The sequence below is a fragment of the Ilyonectria robusta genome (genome assembly GCF_021365365.1).
Source record: "Ilyonectria robusta strain PMI_751 chromosome Unknown BGZ61scaffold_11, whole genome shotgun sequence".
Lineage (NCBI taxonomy): Eukaryota > Fungi > Ascomycota > Sordariomycetes > Hypocreales > Nectriaceae > Ilyonectria > Ilyonectria robusta.
The window spans coordinates 688,535-707,856 of NW_025764445.1; the positions used below are offsets into that span (position 1 = coordinate 688,535).

A 19,322-nucleotide genomic window follows, 5' to 3' on the forward strand; every position below is an offset into this window, starting at 1 on the left:
CGGTACGAGGGAGAGACGAACAAGCCCCCCGTCCGGCAATGATCGCATCGGCCATAACCCATGGCGGCCAGCCGATTCCCTGGGGCCGGTGCGCGTGGCATCTGGGGGAGGGCGAACTAGGGATCGGAGGGACGGAGGGAGGGGGGAAGGGGAGGGGAGGGGAGGGAAGGGCCAGGGTCGACCACTTTGGCCGTTGAAATGCCAGATTTCGAGGTGTCTCAGAGTCGCCTGCAAGGGTGAAGGGTAAAGGGCGATGGCAGAGAGCAGCACCATGTACTACATAGTATGTATGCCGTAGTGTAGGGGTGGCGGGGAGGGAGGGGGCATGAGCATCCAGGGCTCGGGAATGGTGGACACGGCGAACTTGTGACGGATGAGGATAAGGGAAGAGCCCCCCAACACGGGAGACGGCCGACCTGGAAGCTCACCAAGTTGTTGGCCCCGATGGGGATGTCGGTGTTCGTGGGGTTGCGAGTATCCCTTCTTCCCCCCCCTCGTCATGCCTCAAGCCGCAAGCCCTGGCATCAATGTGATCATGGCACACACCGTGGAGCTGGCGGCTACGAGACACACAAGCATACGCACACACGCACACACACACTCGGGGACCTTGTCCACACACCCCCTTTGGAGGGAACATGTGCTATGACGGGCATGTCCACGGGGGACCGGCGGGGGGAACAGGCTCGCAACACGACGAAGAGGGTGGGTGCCAGAAGAAAGCGTTGGTGGGACGAGCCAGACGAGCCTCAGCCGGCGCCCAACCCAACCAAACGCTCGACAAGAAAAAGAAGAAGAAAAAGCAAAGAAAAGCGAAAAAAGGAAAAGCTAAAAAGGGGACGTGCAAAGACGAAACAAAACGAACAGCTTTAACGTGCCTGGTGCGGTGCGGTGCGGTGCGATGCAAGTGCAGTGCGTAATGCGCGTGTAAGTCGATCGGGGCGGGCGGAGGGGGGTGGCTGTAGGCGGTCAGCGCTGATTGGAGGCCCGCGGCGACGGGGATCGATAGCGGTGCGCAGGGGTGCCGGTAGTGGACTTGGTAGCGGGTGGTAGGGGGGGGGACGCATGGCGGCACACGGCGCAGGCGGGATCAGCTGGCTGGGCCAGGGTGGTCCCAGGTGTGGCCCAGAGCGTCCAGGGCGCTGAAGGGGGCCGCTGGTGCTGGAGCCCAGTGGACCAGAGAGCGCCCTAAGAGCGCCGGAGAGGTCGAAGGGGGCCCGCGAGGCCACTAACGGCCAGTAACCAGCGCGCGGTTCCAACCGTGCTGGGCCCCGTCCCGTCTTCCGTCCTCCCGTCTCCATCTTCGCGTCCAGCAGCTCCAGCAACTGACACCGACGCTGGGCAGAGAGAGAGAGAGAGAGTTTCCACCAACGTTGCGTCCGTCCTTTGCCTTTCTGCCTCTGCCGCCTGCCGCCTGCCGTCCACCGTTTAAGGGAGGGGGAGGAGGGAGGCTGGCCAAGCTCTCGGGCGGTGGAGCACCCGGGCCTAGAGGAAAGGGAGGGAGGGGAAGGGGAGGGAAGGGAAGCCGCCGTGAACTTACCGTGGTTAAAATGACTGCGCAGCGAGGCCGTCGTCGGGTTCGGTCTGCGTGGGAACTTTCTGTTGCATCACCGGAGACGGCGAAATTGCGATGGAGTAGTTCCCGTGTTGACTGATCTGATCTGCTGCGGATGATCGGTGGGCACGAGCGAGCAAGGTGTGCGCGCGAGATGCCAAAACCCGCCAAATTCAGCCAAATCAGCAGACCGCGTCGTCAAGTTCGCCGCTCCTACTAGGGCCCTGTTTCCTGGGCGTCTGCGTCCTGGAGGTCGGCGTCCAGCTTCTCTGGACCACCGCTCGAGATACACACACCACCACCACCCAGAGGAACTAGGGAGCTAGGGGGTGGGTTGACAGACGCTTTGGGTGGACGTCAGCTCGACCGGGAGGGTCTTGGGCTCGGAGAGCTGGGGTTCCGCGTTCGCCCAGCAGGGATCAGGCCTGAAAGGGTAAAGTCGGTTGATCAAGGGGGGTCCTGTACGTCCAGTAGTCCAGTAGTCCAGGGCAAGGGAAGGACGATCGCTGATCACTTCAACCCGGCACTCTTCTGAGTCAAATCTGTCAACTCCATTCCAAATCAGCCACTCGTTGCTTTTCCCCGTCCCATCTGCACGCAACATCTCGGTCAATCATGACCTGGTCCTGACACCCGTTCTGCCGTGCTGCGACAGGGGACACATCCGTTCGGTCCCCCAGTTCACCGTGTGTACAGCCTCCCTCCGCTAGCTGTGCCAAGCAGCTGCAAACCCCGTCCATCCCGCCTGTGCAGCCACTCCCACTTGAGAGGTTCGAGGTACACCCAGCCAAGAACGGAAAAAGGAAAAAAAGGGAAAACAGGAACGGGACGACTAATCAGAGGCCGATCTTCGGATGGTGCAGCACTGGCGTCACCGCACGCACTCTCGAGGGAGGTATGAACTGATCTCGACTGGGCTGGGAGAGAACAGGAGAGGAGAATGAGGGAGCTGGTGTCATAGAACCGATGGATGGATGGATGGATGGATGCTAGAGCGCCGCTCAGGCTAGCCACAAACCCCAGTCTCGGCAACTCTAGTCATCAAAATTTCCAGATTGGCCCATCAACGTCAGTCAATAGACTGCTCGGCAAGGGTGGGACACCAGGACGGCGGATTTCTCCGTGGTGGCTATGTGGTCATCCAGGCCTCTTGAACAGACCTCCTCACCAAAAGAGGCGTAACGCCAGCTAGACGGGACAAGAGAGGTAGGGAAAATGTCATTGAACGGTGGTGGTGATCAGCCTCCCCCATGTGGGTCGGCAGGAGGGGAGATGATGGATGGATGATGACAGAGAGGGGGCACCATGGCCTCGAAAAGGAAATGCATTACTCACGTATCAAACCACGCTGGACTTCTCGTCACCCTCAAGCTCTGCTGTCGTTCGTTTTGCGGTGTCTTGCCCTGCCTCGATTTCCGAACGTGTGGCGCTCGTTCCTTGCCCGCAGCTGTCAGCAACGGACCTAACTCACGCGAGCCATCGCTCATGTCTCACCCTTACAGCTCTCTCAGATGACGCTTGCACCTCGACTCCCTCTAAGTTTGGCCCCCCGGGATCCGCTTCGAACGCTCGCAGAAACGTTGTCGTCGTGAGTCGGGTTGTTTTTTTCTTTGTACTTTTGGTACAAAGGTGCTTGCCGTGTCGCCGTGGTATCTTGTCGAGAATTGGTTGCTATGGCCGTCACGAACTGGTCGCGACTATGGCAATTGAGTGCAGGCTAGCCACCAGGGAGGGAGCATGTTCTTCAGCGTGGGGAACGCCAGTTATTTTATACAACCTGCCCGTCATTGACAAACGCTCATGAGCAGACTGGCTCCGCCAAGGGTCCTCTTCTCTTCGTGAACATCGGCTTCATTATTGGCCCTGCTTGCGGTTCCGTTGCGCGATGCGGCCAGGCCAGGGGCTCGATTTCGTACTGCCCAGGTACCCGACCCGCCAGTTGTCGGCGGCGCGAGAGATCGAGGTGACCTTGGATGCCCCTGGCCCTGTCCCCTGCCGCCCGATTGAGCAAGCGACGCGGCTCGATCTGGCTGTGCGGCCCTCTGTGGCTCGTGGAAGGTGTCCCGGCCGCCTAGCCAAATTGCGTCTGTCGCCGGGGCGCCTGCGTGGGAGACAACGATGCGATACGGTTGAACAAAGCCTCTACGACCACGCCACCTCGGCTCCTGAGGGACCGCCGGGCTCTGGGGAGGCGGCCTCAGGGTCGGGAGGCCATCGTATCGCATCTCGCGCCGCATTCGCATGTCCCTCGGACGCTGTATCTAGTCTCCTACCTGGCGTTCCATCGGGTCGGGGTGCCATGATCGCGGGGAGCAGAGACACTGAAGCTCGAGGGGGGGCGGGTGTGCGATCTACGCAGGGGACCAGGGTCGTCCGTCGCCAGGGTCGACCCCGTCCGGCTTGGGGGGATCGTCAATGCCTGCAGCGCCCAGACTCCTAGCTCGGCTAGCAGGGCCGCTGGATGGAAGACTCGAGCAAGCTCCTGCAGCCTGGCCATGACATCGTAGGTCCATCATGGATGGGGCGCCGCGGGCCGCACTTATGGAGACGACACTACGACTTTGGCGGGCTGGCGACCTTGGCCCCTCGAGCTGCGTCGGCGATTGTACCGACTTGAGTTAACAGTGACACCCCAAGGTCGGCGGATCAACTGCCCAGAGACGGTATCTTGCCTCTAGATCTCCGGACTGACGCGGACCTTGGTGCTTAGCAGTCGCTAGCCCTCTAGCCCCTAGATCGTCCACCACCAGTATGTCATTTCAATTTGCATCTTTCGATCTCCGTGCAAACATGCGACGACACAAATCACGTCTGTCCCAACATGCCTCAGCCGAGTCGTCTCCCAGTTTCGCAGCTCGATCTTCTCTGTGCTCAATCCTGGCCCTCGTACTAGATGGTTTTCTTTCGGCATGGTTCCGGACAAGGATCCAGGGTCTTCCGTCTTGCACTTGGCCAACCAGACTTGCTTGTCGAGAGTGTCACTGGTCAGCGAGCAAGTAAGATCCCAATGCCTAGTCCCAAAGTCTTGAAGAGATAAAGCAGATACCCGAGTCAATCGCAGAGCCGAACTGGGGGGGGGTATTCACCGCCGCTTGCTTGGTTCGCCAAAGCACTGGCAGAAGCGTTGTCCCGCTCCTCGCCAAAATCCCAACCCACCTTGGCCCTCGTGGACGTGAGGCCCAACTCGAGTCTCAATATCAATTCCATGCATCCCTCGTGCGAAGTTTGGTTTTACTCGAGCGGCGGCTTTAGAAACCACACAGAATGCAGCGATCCGTTTCCAATAATCTCGCTTGATCACTGTCCCACGACATGCTTCGTCCAACCTCACTCTTGGTTGCACCCTTCACCCACGCAGCCGTCCGTCGGTTCAGTGGCACACATGCTTCTTCAGCATGCGAAACGCCGTCCCGGCACACAGGTTCGGTCGCGTCACTTGTGTTAGATCCTGCCCTGGATCATGGGCCCGGCACGATGGGGACAGTCCGTTGGAGCTGCGACGAAACGTCCCAAGGTTGTTCATTCCAGTGGCGGACGGAGTTGTCTGTCCTGGACGCACGACACGTGCATGTCTCAACCACAGACGAAGTAAATGGGCGCCGAACTGTGGGATAAGTGCGTTTAAGTCGGTTGCGGGGTGGATGCCATGAGGTCCTGATGAAGGAATGGATTTTGAACCTCCCGGTTGGTCTTGTTTTGATGCCTGTTTCAGCACCCCTCCAAACCAATGTGAGGTCAGGCGAGGCCCACCAACACAATTCCCATCTTTGGAGTCTTCCATCAGGCTTAGGTTCCAGAGGGTTTTGAAGGATCATGCCGACTTCGGGGCTGTCCTGGCCTGGCTCATGGCCCGCTAGCGCTCACTGCTCACTGCGAGCCGCTCTTGAGTTCAGGAAAGTCTCGCGCGTCCATGCGGTTGAAATTCACACAAAGTCCCAGTCGTTTCCCATGGCAGCACAACTGGCTGGGCTGAATTTTTTTTTTTTGCCGAGACCAGTGTCCAAGAACCCACGAGGGCGGGTATGGCAGGATGGTTGCGCAGGCCCTGCAGCCACCGTCGCAGTTCGGATCATGCCGAGCAGCTCTCACGGCTGGTCGTGTGTGCGCCTGTTTCGTTTCGACGAGAGCATTGGTTGTAGCAGTAGCCCACTGAGGAATCGGTGAAGGGTTGTTGAGGCGCATCCGACGGCGAATCAGCGTTCCCGACCGAGATTCGGTGGTGGTGACGGTGTCCATCGAATGATCCCTTCACGGGTCCATTTTGCTTCTGCTTCCCACAGCGGAATCCAGAATTCAGCCAACGACTCTCGTACAGGCCGTGCGTGGCCACCCACACAGGCTGTGGACCTGCAAGAGGTGATACAAGCGAGCAACGACTGGCCACGGCGAGGCTGGTGACTCTTCGAGATCATGCACGTCAGGTGGCACGCACCTCGCACCTCGCAGATCTCGCGCCTTGCCTAACCCTGCTCGCGTTCAGCCAGTTGCCAGAGGCCCAGCCAGAGGCCCAGCCAGAGGCCCAGATCACACCGCGCGAGCGCCCTGTTGCGGTGACACCCGACCGTGCGTTTGTGCGTTCGTCGTCGAGGGTTCCAATGGGACGGGCTGCTTGGTGTCGCACCGCCATGCCGGGTCGGAAGCCCACGCCGCGAGCCCATCTAGATCGGCGCGTCTTGCGTCTTGCGTCTTGCGCCTTGCGTCCCGTCCAGGCCTCGAGTGGGCTGGTGCGACTGTGATGGGAGAGGCAAGCCCGCTGATGCGATGCCGCGAGCATAGCCTGCCCTGGGTACCTTGCGTCTGGCCGGTCGGCTTGCGGTGACGGCTTGCGGTCGGCTTGCATTCTGGCGTTCTGGCGTCCTGCGTCCTGGCGTCTTTGGCGACCTGGATCTCGGGCCCAGAGGCTTCGCGACAAACCCCCGTTTCCGGATTCCTGCAGGATCTCAGGGCGTGGTTCAGATGCACCTCAACGCGTGCTGGGCGTATGCTGCCATTGACGGTGCGTCTGCTCCGTCTGTGCCTTGGACGCGCGTAATGAGATGCAGCTGCAAAAAGGCGGCGAGGGGCAGAAGCATTGAGGCCTAAGGAATGCATCCCACTTCAACACGGAGGAAAGTCCTGCGCCTTCCAGGGAAGATCCGTTTTCGGTCCCGTAGGTAGATTTAGAGTTGTTTCAACTTCTAATGAGGGAGGCACTAAATCTCGTCACACGAGCCAGAATCGGCCTCGCCTCAAATCTGCCTCAAATCTCCATCTACTGTACTTATTCGTATCCCTAGACTGTATGTTTCGAGAAGACTCAGCATCAGCATCGCCTCTGTCCGCCCGCCCTCACAAACGCACCCCCGATGCATCCATCACCACCACGGCCCTACCGCCAAACGATCCCAACCACACACCCTTTTCTGTTTGCCCAATCACCGGGTGAAGATTCCAAACTCCCGGAGCAAACCCAATGCCCCGTGCGGGGCCTGCCTCGACCGCCTCTTGCTTCTACACATACCTCGAGATCTGGCCACTGAGGTTGCAATGATGGACAGGCGGCACGAATGCTCGAGAAAAGAGGATCCCCCGCATCCTACGTTGGTAATTGGTTGGTGGCCTGATTGAGGCCAGTGTAACCACGACCCCTCCGCAACGCACGCTGAAAGACAAGGAGTCCAAGTCCAACGGCTGGACCAGCCGTGTGACGGCCAAGTGGACTGCAACGAAACTCATGGCCAATCGTGACTTTGTTGGGATGCAAAGAGCGATGGGGATGGGCAAGCGCCCTTTTTCCCTCTGGCTGAGCCTTCACCTTGCATGCCAACATCGCTATCAGAGCTGCAGATGGCAGTTCGACGACGTTCTGCGGCATGCCAAATGTCCGCGACGACCAATACGATGCCATCACCATCGTCTTGGCGCCAAACACTCACTTGACCGCTCATCACTCCAGCCGTCGTCGTTTCAGGGCGCATGCACGATGAGAAGCTACCGGGCCCTAGACCGGATCGGCATGCACCAACTTCGTACGTACAAGACCCCGGTGCATGCCTGGTGCATGAGACCTATTCTGCATCGCGAGCGCACGTCGTCGTCAGACCTTCAAGAAACCGCAATGCCAACGTTGTGGTTGCAACTACCGGGCACTTCACGCTACCTCATCTCGTCCCCAACGTTGACCTCGATCCTGCAGCAACAAAAAGGCCCGTATAACAGTGTGCTGGGTGACCAGTCTGAGCCGGAAGCAGTTCGTCTCGCCCCGGTCGGTGCACATCTCACGGCCTCGAGGCAGTGTGACCCATGACAAGGATATGGCTAGATCGAGGCGCAATGGTTTGGTCGTGCAAATCATCATGTATCGTGAGCGAATCCATCCTGTCTACACCGACCTACTACTCAATATGGGTGATGTGTACCGCCAGCCCATCCCCTTCAATGTTCGACAGGAAAGAGTTCCGAAAAAAGCAAGTTGTCGTTACAACGAAACGTAACTTTTGGAAAAATGAAACACTTTACCAGTGTCAAGGGCCAGTTACGCCGCCTTGCGTCATGGGCTTTCGGCCATCCCGACTGCAACTCATTGGTCAAACCATGTCACATCCCGTGCCGGTGAGGCAGAGGGCCAGGTGTGAGATCCAGATCCCGGCTCCGCTGGCCTGACTATATCACTTGGATTAACTGCACACCCCGCCATCCTGCAGCCACCCACTCAGTTCAGCCGAGTCGTCGTTGCACGATATTCCTGAGCTCGGCAGACGAAAGGCAAGGCGGTAGGCACCACGTACAGAGGGCGTGGCTCCAGTTCGGCGATGGATGTCGCTTGGTCTGCTCAACCAGGAGTACCTCACGACGATTGAGCCCACGTGGCAGGCAGAACGATGACGGTAGCATTTAAAATAAAGAAAAGAAACTTCGCGTCAAGATCTGCATCCCGGCCTAGAACAAAAAAGACGATTACGAGGTCAACTGTGCAGCCAAGCAGTCGATGGATCTGGTGCTCCGGTGCCGCCGTCTGCGAATGGAGCGCACGTACATACATGGCGAGGCCCTCCCCCCACTACGCAGCTAGCAAGGGCCAGGAATGCACCTCCACAGATCTGGAGTTGCTAAATAAGATGGCCAGCCCTGGTCCCCTGTCCGCCAGATCTGCAGATTCCCGCCGGCAAGCCCACGGCCAGACAGGGAGGAAGCGTGGCCCCCGACGGGGACAGAGCGATTGTCCCCTTTTTCCACACTAGAGATGGGACGGGACGGGCTCTGACCCGCCGAGGCGTGGAAGCTTCGCCACAGTTGCACGCAGAAACCCGGGCATTGGGGACCACATCCTGGTCGTGAGAGCGTAGAGGGCCTGACCGAACCCGCTTGGACGAACCCGCTTGGTAATTTGGCCGTCCGGTGAGGTTACCCCAAGCGTTTCGATAGTCTTCGAAGCCGTCGGCCTTGGGGGATAGTGACAGCCGACAAGCAAGGGATGGCAACTAGTCCGCCCCGTTCAATCCACCAACCTCTGGGTGCGATATTCTTCGGACGTCGTCTAGTTGCCAACTTGGTAGCGGTTCGTCGATCGCTATATTGTGCGACAGGCCGCACCAAAGTTAGTATTTGGATTAATAGATTCTCACACCGCAACAGTGACCACCCACCCGATGCACCTTTTTGTCGAGTCAGTCCGGCCGATGTCATTCGGAGAGTGCGCGGGTCCTCTTAGCCTAGGAAAAAGCAAATCCTGGACGTCGATGACTGGCCGAGAGCTTTTTCTCGCCGAGTTGAGGTGTGTACACAGTTGAGGTAGCACCCTGGAGTCGCATTCCCCTCCGATTTAGTCACTGTGCATCCGCGTCTGCTACCCTAGACCGATGCCAAGCTGCTTTCGCTCAATTCTATACTACAAAGGACCTCTCTAAATAATAGAGTTCGTACGTTCAGGCTGATGTGATCTCAAACTCGAATGTCCTGTTACGTCTAAGCGTCAGCGTGATTGAAAACAACCCCAAGAGTTTCACTTCTAGCGGTTCGTTGGGTCGAGGAGCTGATCTTGAATGAGCGGGTGTACGCAACCCTGCATGCATTGAAGCCACCCACCCATGCTGATCTGATAACTAGGATTCTTACCGATGCTGACACGTCGTTTACCTCAAGGGTTTTCCATGAGAAACTACTGTAAGGGTCCAAAACTGCCTGGACAGTCATCCCAACTCTGAGACGACACAAGGTGGTAACAGAGGGATAATGTGGAGAGGTCGCGGAGACTTTCTTTCGCCTTCAATACCAAAAAAAAGAAAAACAATTCTAGAATGGAGCCATGATTTCCTGCATATTCTCCGCTGAGATGCCGATATCTGCGAGACTGCCGGGCTCCCCGAGTCGGGATATCCATGCCACCGGCCTGAGGTCCCACCCTGCGGATTTGTACGTTTTCAATTCACCCGGAATGCGGCGACGGGAAATGGGCACAGCACGCAACAAGCCTGGATACGAATCCTTCCAGCTGGGATAACAGACGAACGCATACCGACGATCCCCCGAGAACAGCGGTGCTATGTGTCGTCATCGTGACTACAGAGCCCAGCATTGATTGACAGCCACGGACATACGATGCCGGTGACCAGCAATTGCGACTGCAGTCTGCAAGTGACGGAGCGCTCTCCTGCAAGGTACTCGTACCCGCAAATGGTCATATTTCTCATTCCTTCGATACCCGCTAACACGACGGTGCCCTTGCATGCACCGCGATTGCATTTGCGACAGCCAATCCAGGCCAGGGCGTCGAGGCACCGGGAGAAGGGTCGCGATGGATCCACGGCCACGGACAGGCAAGGGACGCACCGGCGGCTCGTATGATGCAAGCGGTCGAGCCGAGGCTGGGCGCCGGGCCCAACAATTCTGAAATGTGATGGCGGTGATGTGTGCTCTGTACCAGGATTGTCCTCCAGCAGTCCAGCCGACCAGTCCGTCCCTCGACCTGCATCCCCGTGCAGATGTGCAACGTCCAACTCGGCCGCTCTTTGGCTGCTCGCGCTCGTGACTCGGCACCCTGGCTGAGCTACTTCGTACGAGCATCACAAACGGCGGCCTGAGCGCTCCTCGTCCCAGGGTGCGACTACGACGCTTCTGGGCGTCTGGATGCTTCTCAAAAAGCAAGGTGGCTCTGGACAACCAACCCCAAACGGCGACCTTTTGCAAAAGCAACCTGTCGCTCTGAACTCTACTTCCGCGTAGCTCCCTGCACAACAGGTAGCGCCCTATCAGCTTCTTGGCGGGCTTCTGGAGGCAGTCACTGGCCACCGTCGATCCGTAGTGGGCACCCTGGCAATTTCGCATGACGCGCTGATCGCTCACCGGGGGCGGCAGACCCCTGCCCAGCTGTCAAATGTCAAAGGTGCAGCGGTTCAGCGGTTCAGCGGTTCAGCCCCGTTCAGTTAACGCCGACCCGGAGCACCTCCCGGAGGACCGGCGAACTCCCACCGGACACTAACGGCTATAACCTGTCGATGCTGAACCGGAGAGCGGCTGGGCTCAGGGTGCTCAGGTGAGGCGCTACAATAGGCTCCCAGCGGCCATGTGGCTCAGGCCAGGGCCAGGTTTAGCCCCATGCCAGACGGTGGCGGGTAGGATTCCGCGTGGGGGCTATAAGAGCTGTAGGAGCTGTAGGAGAGTCCCAGCGACTCCCAGGGGCCCCGGCGGGATCAGCGCGAGGGTTTTCGGGGCCCGTTGCAGCGGAGACGACACTGTAAGGCCGTGTCTTGCCTTATGGCCGGCAGTGGAGGTTGGTGAGACACGGGAGTGTCAACCGGGGTGCAAGATCTGGGTTTGGAGTGGCTGACCCTTGGCCGACCAGCCACATGAACCTGCGAGTTTACGGCGATAACTCATCGGAAGCCCGAATAAGGCCGTTATTGTCAGGCGTGGCTAAGCGATAGGCGCTGTTCCCCCCCGTGGCGTAAGGCAACTGCGTGATAGTAGGCTCGGTTGCTAACCGCTCTGCGCCTCGGCGGCTTCGGACGAACTAGCCGTGAGACATCGCCAGAGCATTGACTTGCGGCAACGAACAAGACGACATGCCGCGTGATGGACTAGACTCAATCGCTGGCAATCTGGTGGGGGATCGTTGTGCTCAAGGCATCTCGATGTGCCGTGGGCAATCCGTCGATCAGAACCTCTACGCCACCCCACGACTTCACCGAGAGGCACGTTGGGATCATCACCGCCATTCGACGGCCCGCTCAAGAGAGACACAGGAGTGGCGTCAACTTTTGCCAGACGCTTCCATGGCCAGCAACTGAGACAAATCGTCCAGAAACGTCACAACAGCTGATGCGTGGTGCGCGTTACGGTCTGGAACCCGCCCCGGTCGGAGAAATCCCCTCATCAGACACCCGCCGTAGCCCGTCGCCGTGATTGATAGTCGCTGTCGTGCGCTGGTGGTCTCGGGGGCTTTTTTTTCTCGCGTGAGTCGTCGAGTCTAAGACATACCAGCCATTGTGATGCAGGCGGTTCTGTGATTAGTTGGTACCTTTCTGTGGCCCCAAAGGAGAGACTACGCAAGTTTTTGAACTGGATCGACAAAGCCTCTTGTCCCGTGCCATGGCGTTTTGAACCTGACCGGTGTGGATACTCTAGCGAGTCATTGTATCGCTAGTATTCAGAGTATTTGTATTAATCTGGCTCCCGCTTTGACAACTGTGGCGTTCGAGAGCCACGTTTCCCCGAGGATTCAATCGACGATGCTCTCGGCAAGCCAGGGTACGAGGCTTCAGGAAATCAAGCCTACACGTATGTCGGTGTGAGAGAAGCTGCAGATCACTACCGCGCAGGTAGATCAAGGTACTGCGGTCTCAGCCAAAGCTCACCGGTGTCTTACAATTTTCGGCAGGCGGTCTAATTTGCCCAGATAATGGTATTGTTGAGGATCCTTATGATTTGGGATGATGATATTTAGCATATCGATATGATAGGTTCGGTAAGTGATGCCTTTCTGCAAGGACCACCAAAACGGAGAGACTCGGCATAATACAACAGGCAGATGAATCACAGGACGCGAGTTTTCCCAAAGAAGTCTCTGTCATGCGCTTCTTCACCTCAACAGAATTTTCAGAAGTCATCAACGCCTTTGGGTTCTTGGCAGTGTATATAGCAGTCTCCATTTTAAAGCACGATAGGCGAAGCAAAGATACACTTACGTACCTGAAATTACAACATGATATCAAAGGAAAGATGGAACCAGACGAATTTTGTCTCGTTTCACTGCCGTTTATCTTCTTCGGTGTCTGCTCTTGTTATGAAATATCACCTAATATCACCGAAATGGACCGAGTTTCTTTGCTCCGTAGGGAAAGTCGTTCACATAGCATTGATCATCCAGAGTGTAGTATAACCATAAGAGCACACCATCACCAGAAGGCGTAGAGACTTAAGGACTTCGCCCTGTGTGGTCAAAATTGCAGTGACTAATTCGAAAGAAATAGAGACGTTGTTTCTATCAGCTATAGTTTGGAATACACAAAGTACACATGGATTTTCGTGCTATAATCGGGTGTGATACTGCATCCTGGCTAAGAATAACAATATAGTAGATAGAGTCCAGCGGAAAATATCCCCATTGCGTTGGGTCCAAACGTTGATGAAATCTCCAGAACCGGCAAGAACATATATATATTTTCAATAAGTATTGCTATTTGCATATATATCCACATCTTAACCTTACTACTAATTATCTGTTATTTTCATAAATTAATTTAATAAATTAGACTTGTCGAAGGCTAATTTTTTAATTTTTTATAATTTATTTATTTTATCTATGTTATCTAATTTAATAAAAATGATCGGTATGGATTCCACCCTTTAGGTATTTGTACAGTATTACCTTGGTCCTGCTGAGGCTCTACTGAAGGAGCTTATACATGTGTGCGAATAGTAATACTCTTTTAAATATCTGGAGGAATCAATGGCCTGGTTGGATCGATGAAGTCACTGAGGAGCCGTTCCTTGCAAGCATTATGACACGTGGCCATAGAAACGGTGGTACTTGCCCGGTGTCGTGAATATCGTGGTTGAAGTTGACATCTTTCTCTTTTCAGAAGATTTGATCTGTATTATGGACGGTGCCGGGAGCACGGGCTGGTGACACCTTCCATAATGCAAGAGGTGTGATGGTCGAACTAGTTGAACAACAGGAAGTTGCACGAAGGTTTGTCACGACCCAGAGACCGAAAATAAAGGAATGGTTAATTCATAGTGTGGTCATAATCTTCCGGACCAAACAGGACGCAGGGGACTATCCCAGAAGAAAAGAAAAACGCTGCATTGTGTTCAACGCTTGGGGTTTTGCCCTTACATAAAAACATGGGCTAGGAGTCGCCGGCAAAACCTAAAAAGTCATAGTGTAGAGCACAAATATCTCGACAGATTCACAAAGTACGGCTATCGTGGAAACTAATAGCACTGAGGAACATGTTCATTATTGAAAGACTGAGATACTGAGCATGGTAGTCCTGAGAGTAGACTTAGAGGCCCGGTGAATTCTCCCAGCATGATTGCAACTTCATTTTCTCGGGGTTGGCCAACACGACGAGAGTCTGACTCTCAATGAGCGACAAAGAGCCATGTGATAAAAGAGTGACGTGGAATCGGCTCCTAAATTTCGTGCTTATCATCCAATTTGACTGACTTGCCTTCATCGTCGTCAGACTAGAAGGCGTTCTGCTTCTTACGGATGTCAAAGACCTTGAGAGCCTCTTCAGCAGCCTTGACACCACTGAGGACCATGGCACCGAAGGTTGGACCTTTGGTATGTTAGCTACTGGCATTCGTCACTGACAGAACTAATAGTTTCAACTTACCCATGCGGTTGGCTCCATCGACTTCAGAGAGTTCCATACCACCAACGATCAGACCAGGAACAATCTCACGGGTGTTCTTGACAATGGCATCTTCGGCGGTGTTCATGTCGAGGCCACGCATGCCTCCGAGCTTTTCGATGCGCTGCATGCTCACAAGGCGCTTGACAGAGAAAGCTCCCATGGGGCCATCGTGGCCAGTGGTAGAGACGACGAGAGGAGCATTGATGGTGTTGGGATCCATGCAGGACTGGTCGTCGTGGTGCATGGATACGAGAGTCCAGTTGGTCACGACACCAGAGATGCGGACTCCTTCATCAGACGGGCGAGTCATGAGGTCCTCGACGCAGGTGGCGTTGAACAGCTTGACATTGGGAAGCTGGAGGACCTGGGACATGATGGTCGAGGTGAAGAGCGCGGCATGCTTGACCACGACATAGTTGCCCTCATCTTCGTAGGGAACACCGACCTCACGGAGGAAGGCATCAGCAGGCTTTCGCATGATCATGGCCGAGAAGAGCTGTCCGCCCAACCAGGCACCGCCACCAGGGGACACGGAGGCCTCGATTATGGCAATCTTCAGGTCCGGGCGTTTCTTGCCGAGGACATAGGCAGCGCTGAGACCGCAAGAGCCAGCGCCAATGATGACGATGTCAGACTCGGCGTACTGGTCCAGGTCCTGGAAGTAGCGGCGAGTCATGGCCCGCGAGACCTGGCTCTCGCGGATGGGGGCGAACTTGAAGTTGTCCCACTGACCCATCATTTCATCGACCGTCTTGGTCTTGGAGCCAATGTTCAGGGGTAGCTTGGTTGTAGGGGTCGCAAGCTCGGCAGAGCGCGAGGTAGGCGAGGTGGCAGCTGGGGGAGTCATGTTGGACCTAGGTGTGTTAGGGTCTTCAATCCAAAGGGGGAGGAGAGCATGATCCTTTCGCTGGTATTATCCAGATCAAGTTCAGGGCCGTATATTCTCAGCCACACCCTCCCTGTCCTCAGTCAATGCTCCCTGTTCTGCTGGAGCAGGAGGCATTGACCAAGGACAAGAAGAGCGGGCACCGGCTCACGCAAGTTACATTACCTGAATGATTCAGATCATTTTTGGATAACACACCACCGAAAGGCTCCATGATTGCGACTCCTCGACGAGAAACCCGTACCGGTTGGGGATATTGAATCTAGAGGTGTTACAGGCGTCAGCGCCGACACTGCGCTCACCGTCATGGGACAAACCTTTACTTGTTCAAGGTGATTTGGTGGTTTTGATGAGAATTTTCTTGTTTGTGCGATTGTTGCGAGTGATGGAAGAGGAGAAAGAGAAAACCGCGCAGTCTAGAAGATGTGGCAGAGAATATATATGCCGCAGAAGAGGGGTAATCAGTTCATCCCTCATCATTGTGTCATGGCTATGGTCGGCCCTGGCTCGGGTATAATTTCGACTTATTCACATTGTACCTAGAATAATTGTGGGGTCCGGAATTGAACGCTTTGCCAGCCATATTTGGATGATCCAACCGTACACATGATGTCCGTATACAGTACTTCCTCCATTTTATGTTTCCAGAGGACTAGATTGTGTTCTACGAGGATTTATGGCTACATGTGCAGGTACTGCGGTTCCTTTCACGTCGGAAAACGTGAGTGACGGATGTACTGGACTAGCGTGGTTACGCGATGATTTCTCGGGTGTGCATGCGGCATAATTCGTAGAAGGGAATGGAAGAAACTTGCTTTATTGTTCTGCTTTCTATCTTGAGAAATCGAGCATGCCCGTTCTACAGGCCAACATCCCGGTAACCCTTATCAGCCGAGCTCATGTGGCTTCTCCCATTCCCGTAGCATTTCCAGGTTCTTGTAGTACATTTGAGCCCTGGCCACACCTCAGCATCGAAACTGCTCTGTTTCCTGGTAATTGGGTCAGTTCTACTCGAGGAGCTATTTCACCATTGCGGCGCTGTTCGGCTTCTCAGCCAAATAGCAAATCGGAGTTCTACAATGCCGTGCATGGCCCGGAGGCCAGTACCCATGGAATTGGTATCTCTATTAAGCTCGCTGATTAGGTAGATAACAGACAATAGTACAGTACCTACATTCCCAAACTTGCGGTGCAAAATTTCCTCGCTAGGATGGCCTCCTGCTTACGGCGTGAGCATCCCCTAAGCATCCCCTGAGCGTGCCTGAGAAGTCCACACAACAAGAGCAGAGTTAATTGGAGTGCTGTCTACACACAGACGACATTCTAACTCTATTAGAATATAATTTAGCTTTTTTTAGTATAGTTATATTAAAATGTTAATAAAAGCTAATTGAAAACAGCAATCTTTATTCTATTTATCTCGTCATTATTTTAACATAAACCTTTAAATTTTCTATTTTAATTTTAAATTTAACTCAACCTCTCATTAAGTAGTTTACGTTCTGAAATATGTTAAAACCTATTACTAGTTTACACTCTCTTAAACTTTCCCAAGCAATGGAGCAGACAAGAATAATACCTTGTTGTTAGTAATAAGGTCATTTGGTTTAGTTCCAACAAGTCCCGTCATATTGAAAGCCTTCTGCCATATATCCACGGCGGACTGCGGAGCAGGCGAATTCTTCCAGGCTGCCTCGAGAGCCTCCCAGGCGCTTACTTTTGAGTCACGCGGCAGAGGCGCAAAGTCTGGGCTCTCGTCCTCGTTTGGACGAAACTGCGGCTCTTCGTCAGGCTTGTAGATGTTCTGTTTCATGGCCTGGTCGACGCGGTACGCAGGCATCTCGTCCAGGGAGACTTTTGCAACGGGCGCCTCAATGACGACGCCCATCAACAGCCGCGCCATGCTATCTCCGCTATTGAGTAGTTTGGAGAAGTCACTCCCGGGGCGGGCAGCATTGGGGTCTTCAGATTCCTTGTCTGTTTTGTTTGTTAGCTGGACATGGCTCGGGAGTAGAGCACGAATGGAGTCTTTGTCAAACGTACATGGTCCCCAAAGAGCCTTGGGCACATCTTTCCACGCGGCCTTGGCCTTCCACCCTACACTTTTGAAGTTTCCAGCGCCACTGATGAGCACAGAGAGGGTCGAATCTATGGCGTTGCTGAGACGCATCGGTTTGGCGTGGATCTCGTCGATGGCGATACCCTCGGGGAGTTTGGCCGTTCCGTCGTTGACGGTGACCGACTTTATCGCGTACTGACACTCAATGGTAAAGCTGAACACACCACTTCGGACAAGCCAGGGGTCAGAGGCTTTGATGTCTTTCTTGTTCTCTATCACGAGACCCTTTGTGCACGAGAACAAGTGAGCATCCTTTGTCCCGGCGGCAGATTTGCCCTCGGCCTGGGTGACCAAGTCCCAGAACTCAACGGACGAGGCGGGCTCTGGCAGAGCAGCTCCGTCTTTATCTCCAAAGGCGATGTCAAAGCCAAAGACCCAGAAGTCGACGTGGACGATGCCTTGCAGGGGCGGACCCATGAGGGCAAGGCGGGCGGCGACCTCGATGGCGATGTGGACGGTGACGAACCAGACGTTCATCGAGTAGCGCACGCCGACCGAGACCTTGACCTCGGCGGTGAAGTGGAAGGGCGCGTAGTTCATGAGGAAGTCGGCGGCCGCGTCGAACCAAGCGTACAGGGCGCCGACAGAGAGGGCGGCCCTGATGCGAAGCCCACCCATGCATACCTTGGGCGTGATGGCGAAGTAGGCCTCGCCCGAGACGCTGAGGGAGCTGTTAAGGGCCCAGCTGATTCGGAGGCGGTCCGGACGAGGATAGTGCGCCGGCACGGCAAAGGCAGCGTGGTAGCCGCCGATGGTCATGACCCAGTCGGTCTGGCCAGCCCCGAACCAGTAGTACAGGGCGAAGCCGCCGGTGAGGTGGCAGTTCTTGTGGATGATCCACGAGTTGGGCGAGAGCTGGGCCTCGACCTTCATGATGCTCGCGTCCAAGTCGACGGTGGCCAGGATGCCGAGCTCGATGTGGGCGAACTTGACTTCCGACTTGATGGACGGCACGTCGCACTTGGCGAGGCCGAGCAGGGCCAGCTGGACTCGAGGACTCCACTGTAGGGCTATGACGGCCCTCATCTCAAGCATCTGGAAGGCCGTCACGGTGAGGCCGGCCGCGACGAACATGGCGCCGTCGAGGGGGTTGAAGAAGGGCCCGCGTTGGCCATCCCCGGGGATCAAGGTCCTCACCAGATCCTTGGGCTCGAGCCCCTCGTCGGACGGGCTGAGAAGCGGAAAGGTCGATATATTGCTCAAGGTCGGCAGCGTCAGGTCGACGTTGTAGCCAAAGGCACCCGTGAGGCCAGAGATCTCGGCAAAGCCGGCAATGTTCATGATGGGCCCGCGGAGCATGGCATAGGCAAAGAGGCACTTGAAGCGATTCAGATCGCCTTCCTTTCCGATGACGCCGTAGAACCCGGCTGCCTGGAAGAGCCAGGGCGTGAAGCCAACCTGTAGACCCCCCGCGTACAAGTCGTTGTCGCCTGACTTTTCGTGGAGGAACGCTCCCGCTATCGTCAACGGCGCCTTGTCAAACTTGACGCCTACGCCGCTGATGGAGACGTCGACGTCTTGCCAGCTCAGGCTCTTGAGGTTCTTGACAGACCCGTCGGCCGCCTTGAAGCGCAGACCGAGCGTGAAAGCCATGAGGTCCAGGGCCACGGGTCCAAAGGCGATGGTTGCGTCCATCAGGATGGCCAGCGTGTCCCCTTCGTAGCGGAAGCCTATCTGACTGATGCTGAGGCCACCAGCCGTCTTCTTGTAAGCGCTCTTGCTCGACTGGCTGGGCTTTTCGTCGCCCGGGTTGGGCGGCTGAGGCTCAGATGGCTCCACGGCGCCGCCTTCTGGTGCCTTGGGCTCATCGTCTGAGTCTCCAAGCTTCTTCTTCTTGTCGTCTGACTCCGACTTCCCAAGGGGATAGTCCAACACCACCTTGTTCTTTGCAATGATGACGAAATGGAAGCCACCAAGCAT

At 55.7% G+C, this 19,322-nt stretch overlaps 4 protein-coding genes across 4 annotated transcripts; all 4 read right to left on the reverse strand.

Moving 5' to 3' along the window:
• Positions 1–5,624: 5,624 nt before the first annotated feature.
• BGZ61DRAFT_518422 (uncharacterized protein) lies at positions 5,625–6,395 on the reverse strand (the record flags this gene model as incomplete). Its single annotated transcript, XM_046252360.1, has 2 exons — positions 5,625–5,894; positions 5,988–6,395. The coding sequence occupies 2 exons, from the start codon at positions 6,393–6,395 to the stop codon at positions 5,625–5,627; spliced, it is 678 nt and encodes a 225-aa protein (XP_046103721.1).
• A 3,431-nt stretch (positions 6,396–9,826) lies between these two features.
• BGZ61DRAFT_546488 (uncharacterized protein) lies at positions 9,827–11,002 on the reverse strand (the record flags this gene model as incomplete). Its single annotated transcript, XM_046255333.1, has 2 exons — positions 10,132–11,002; positions 9,827–10,005 (listed from the first exon to the last, which is right to left on the reverse strand). Exons 1-2 carry the CDS (start codon positions 10,856–10,858, stop codon positions 9,827–9,829), a joined length of 906 nt encoding a protein of 301 aa, XP_046103722.1. The 5' UTR covers positions 10,859–11,002.
• Positions 11,003–14,224: 3,222 nt separating this feature from the next.
• Positions 14,225–15,244, reverse strand: BGZ61DRAFT_352910 (thiazole biosynthetic enzyme variant 5; the record flags this gene model as incomplete). The annotated part of the gene is made up of 2 exons (XM_046240464.1): positions 14,225–14,319; positions 14,377–15,244. 2 exons carry the CDS (start codon positions 15,242–15,244, stop codon positions 14,225–14,227), a joined length of 963 nt encoding a protein of 320 aa, XP_046103723.1.
• Positions 15,245–16,763: 1,519 nt separating this feature from the next.
• On the reverse strand, positions 16,764–19,322 carry BGZ61DRAFT_391574 (uncharacterized protein; the record flags this gene model as incomplete). The annotated part of the gene is made up of 2 exons (XM_046242829.1): positions 16,764–17,260; positions 17,327–19,322. The coding sequence occupies 2 exons, from the start codon at positions 19,320–19,322 to the stop codon at positions 16,824–16,826; spliced, it is 2,433 nt and encodes an 810-aa protein (XP_046103724.1). The 3' UTR covers positions 16,764–16,823.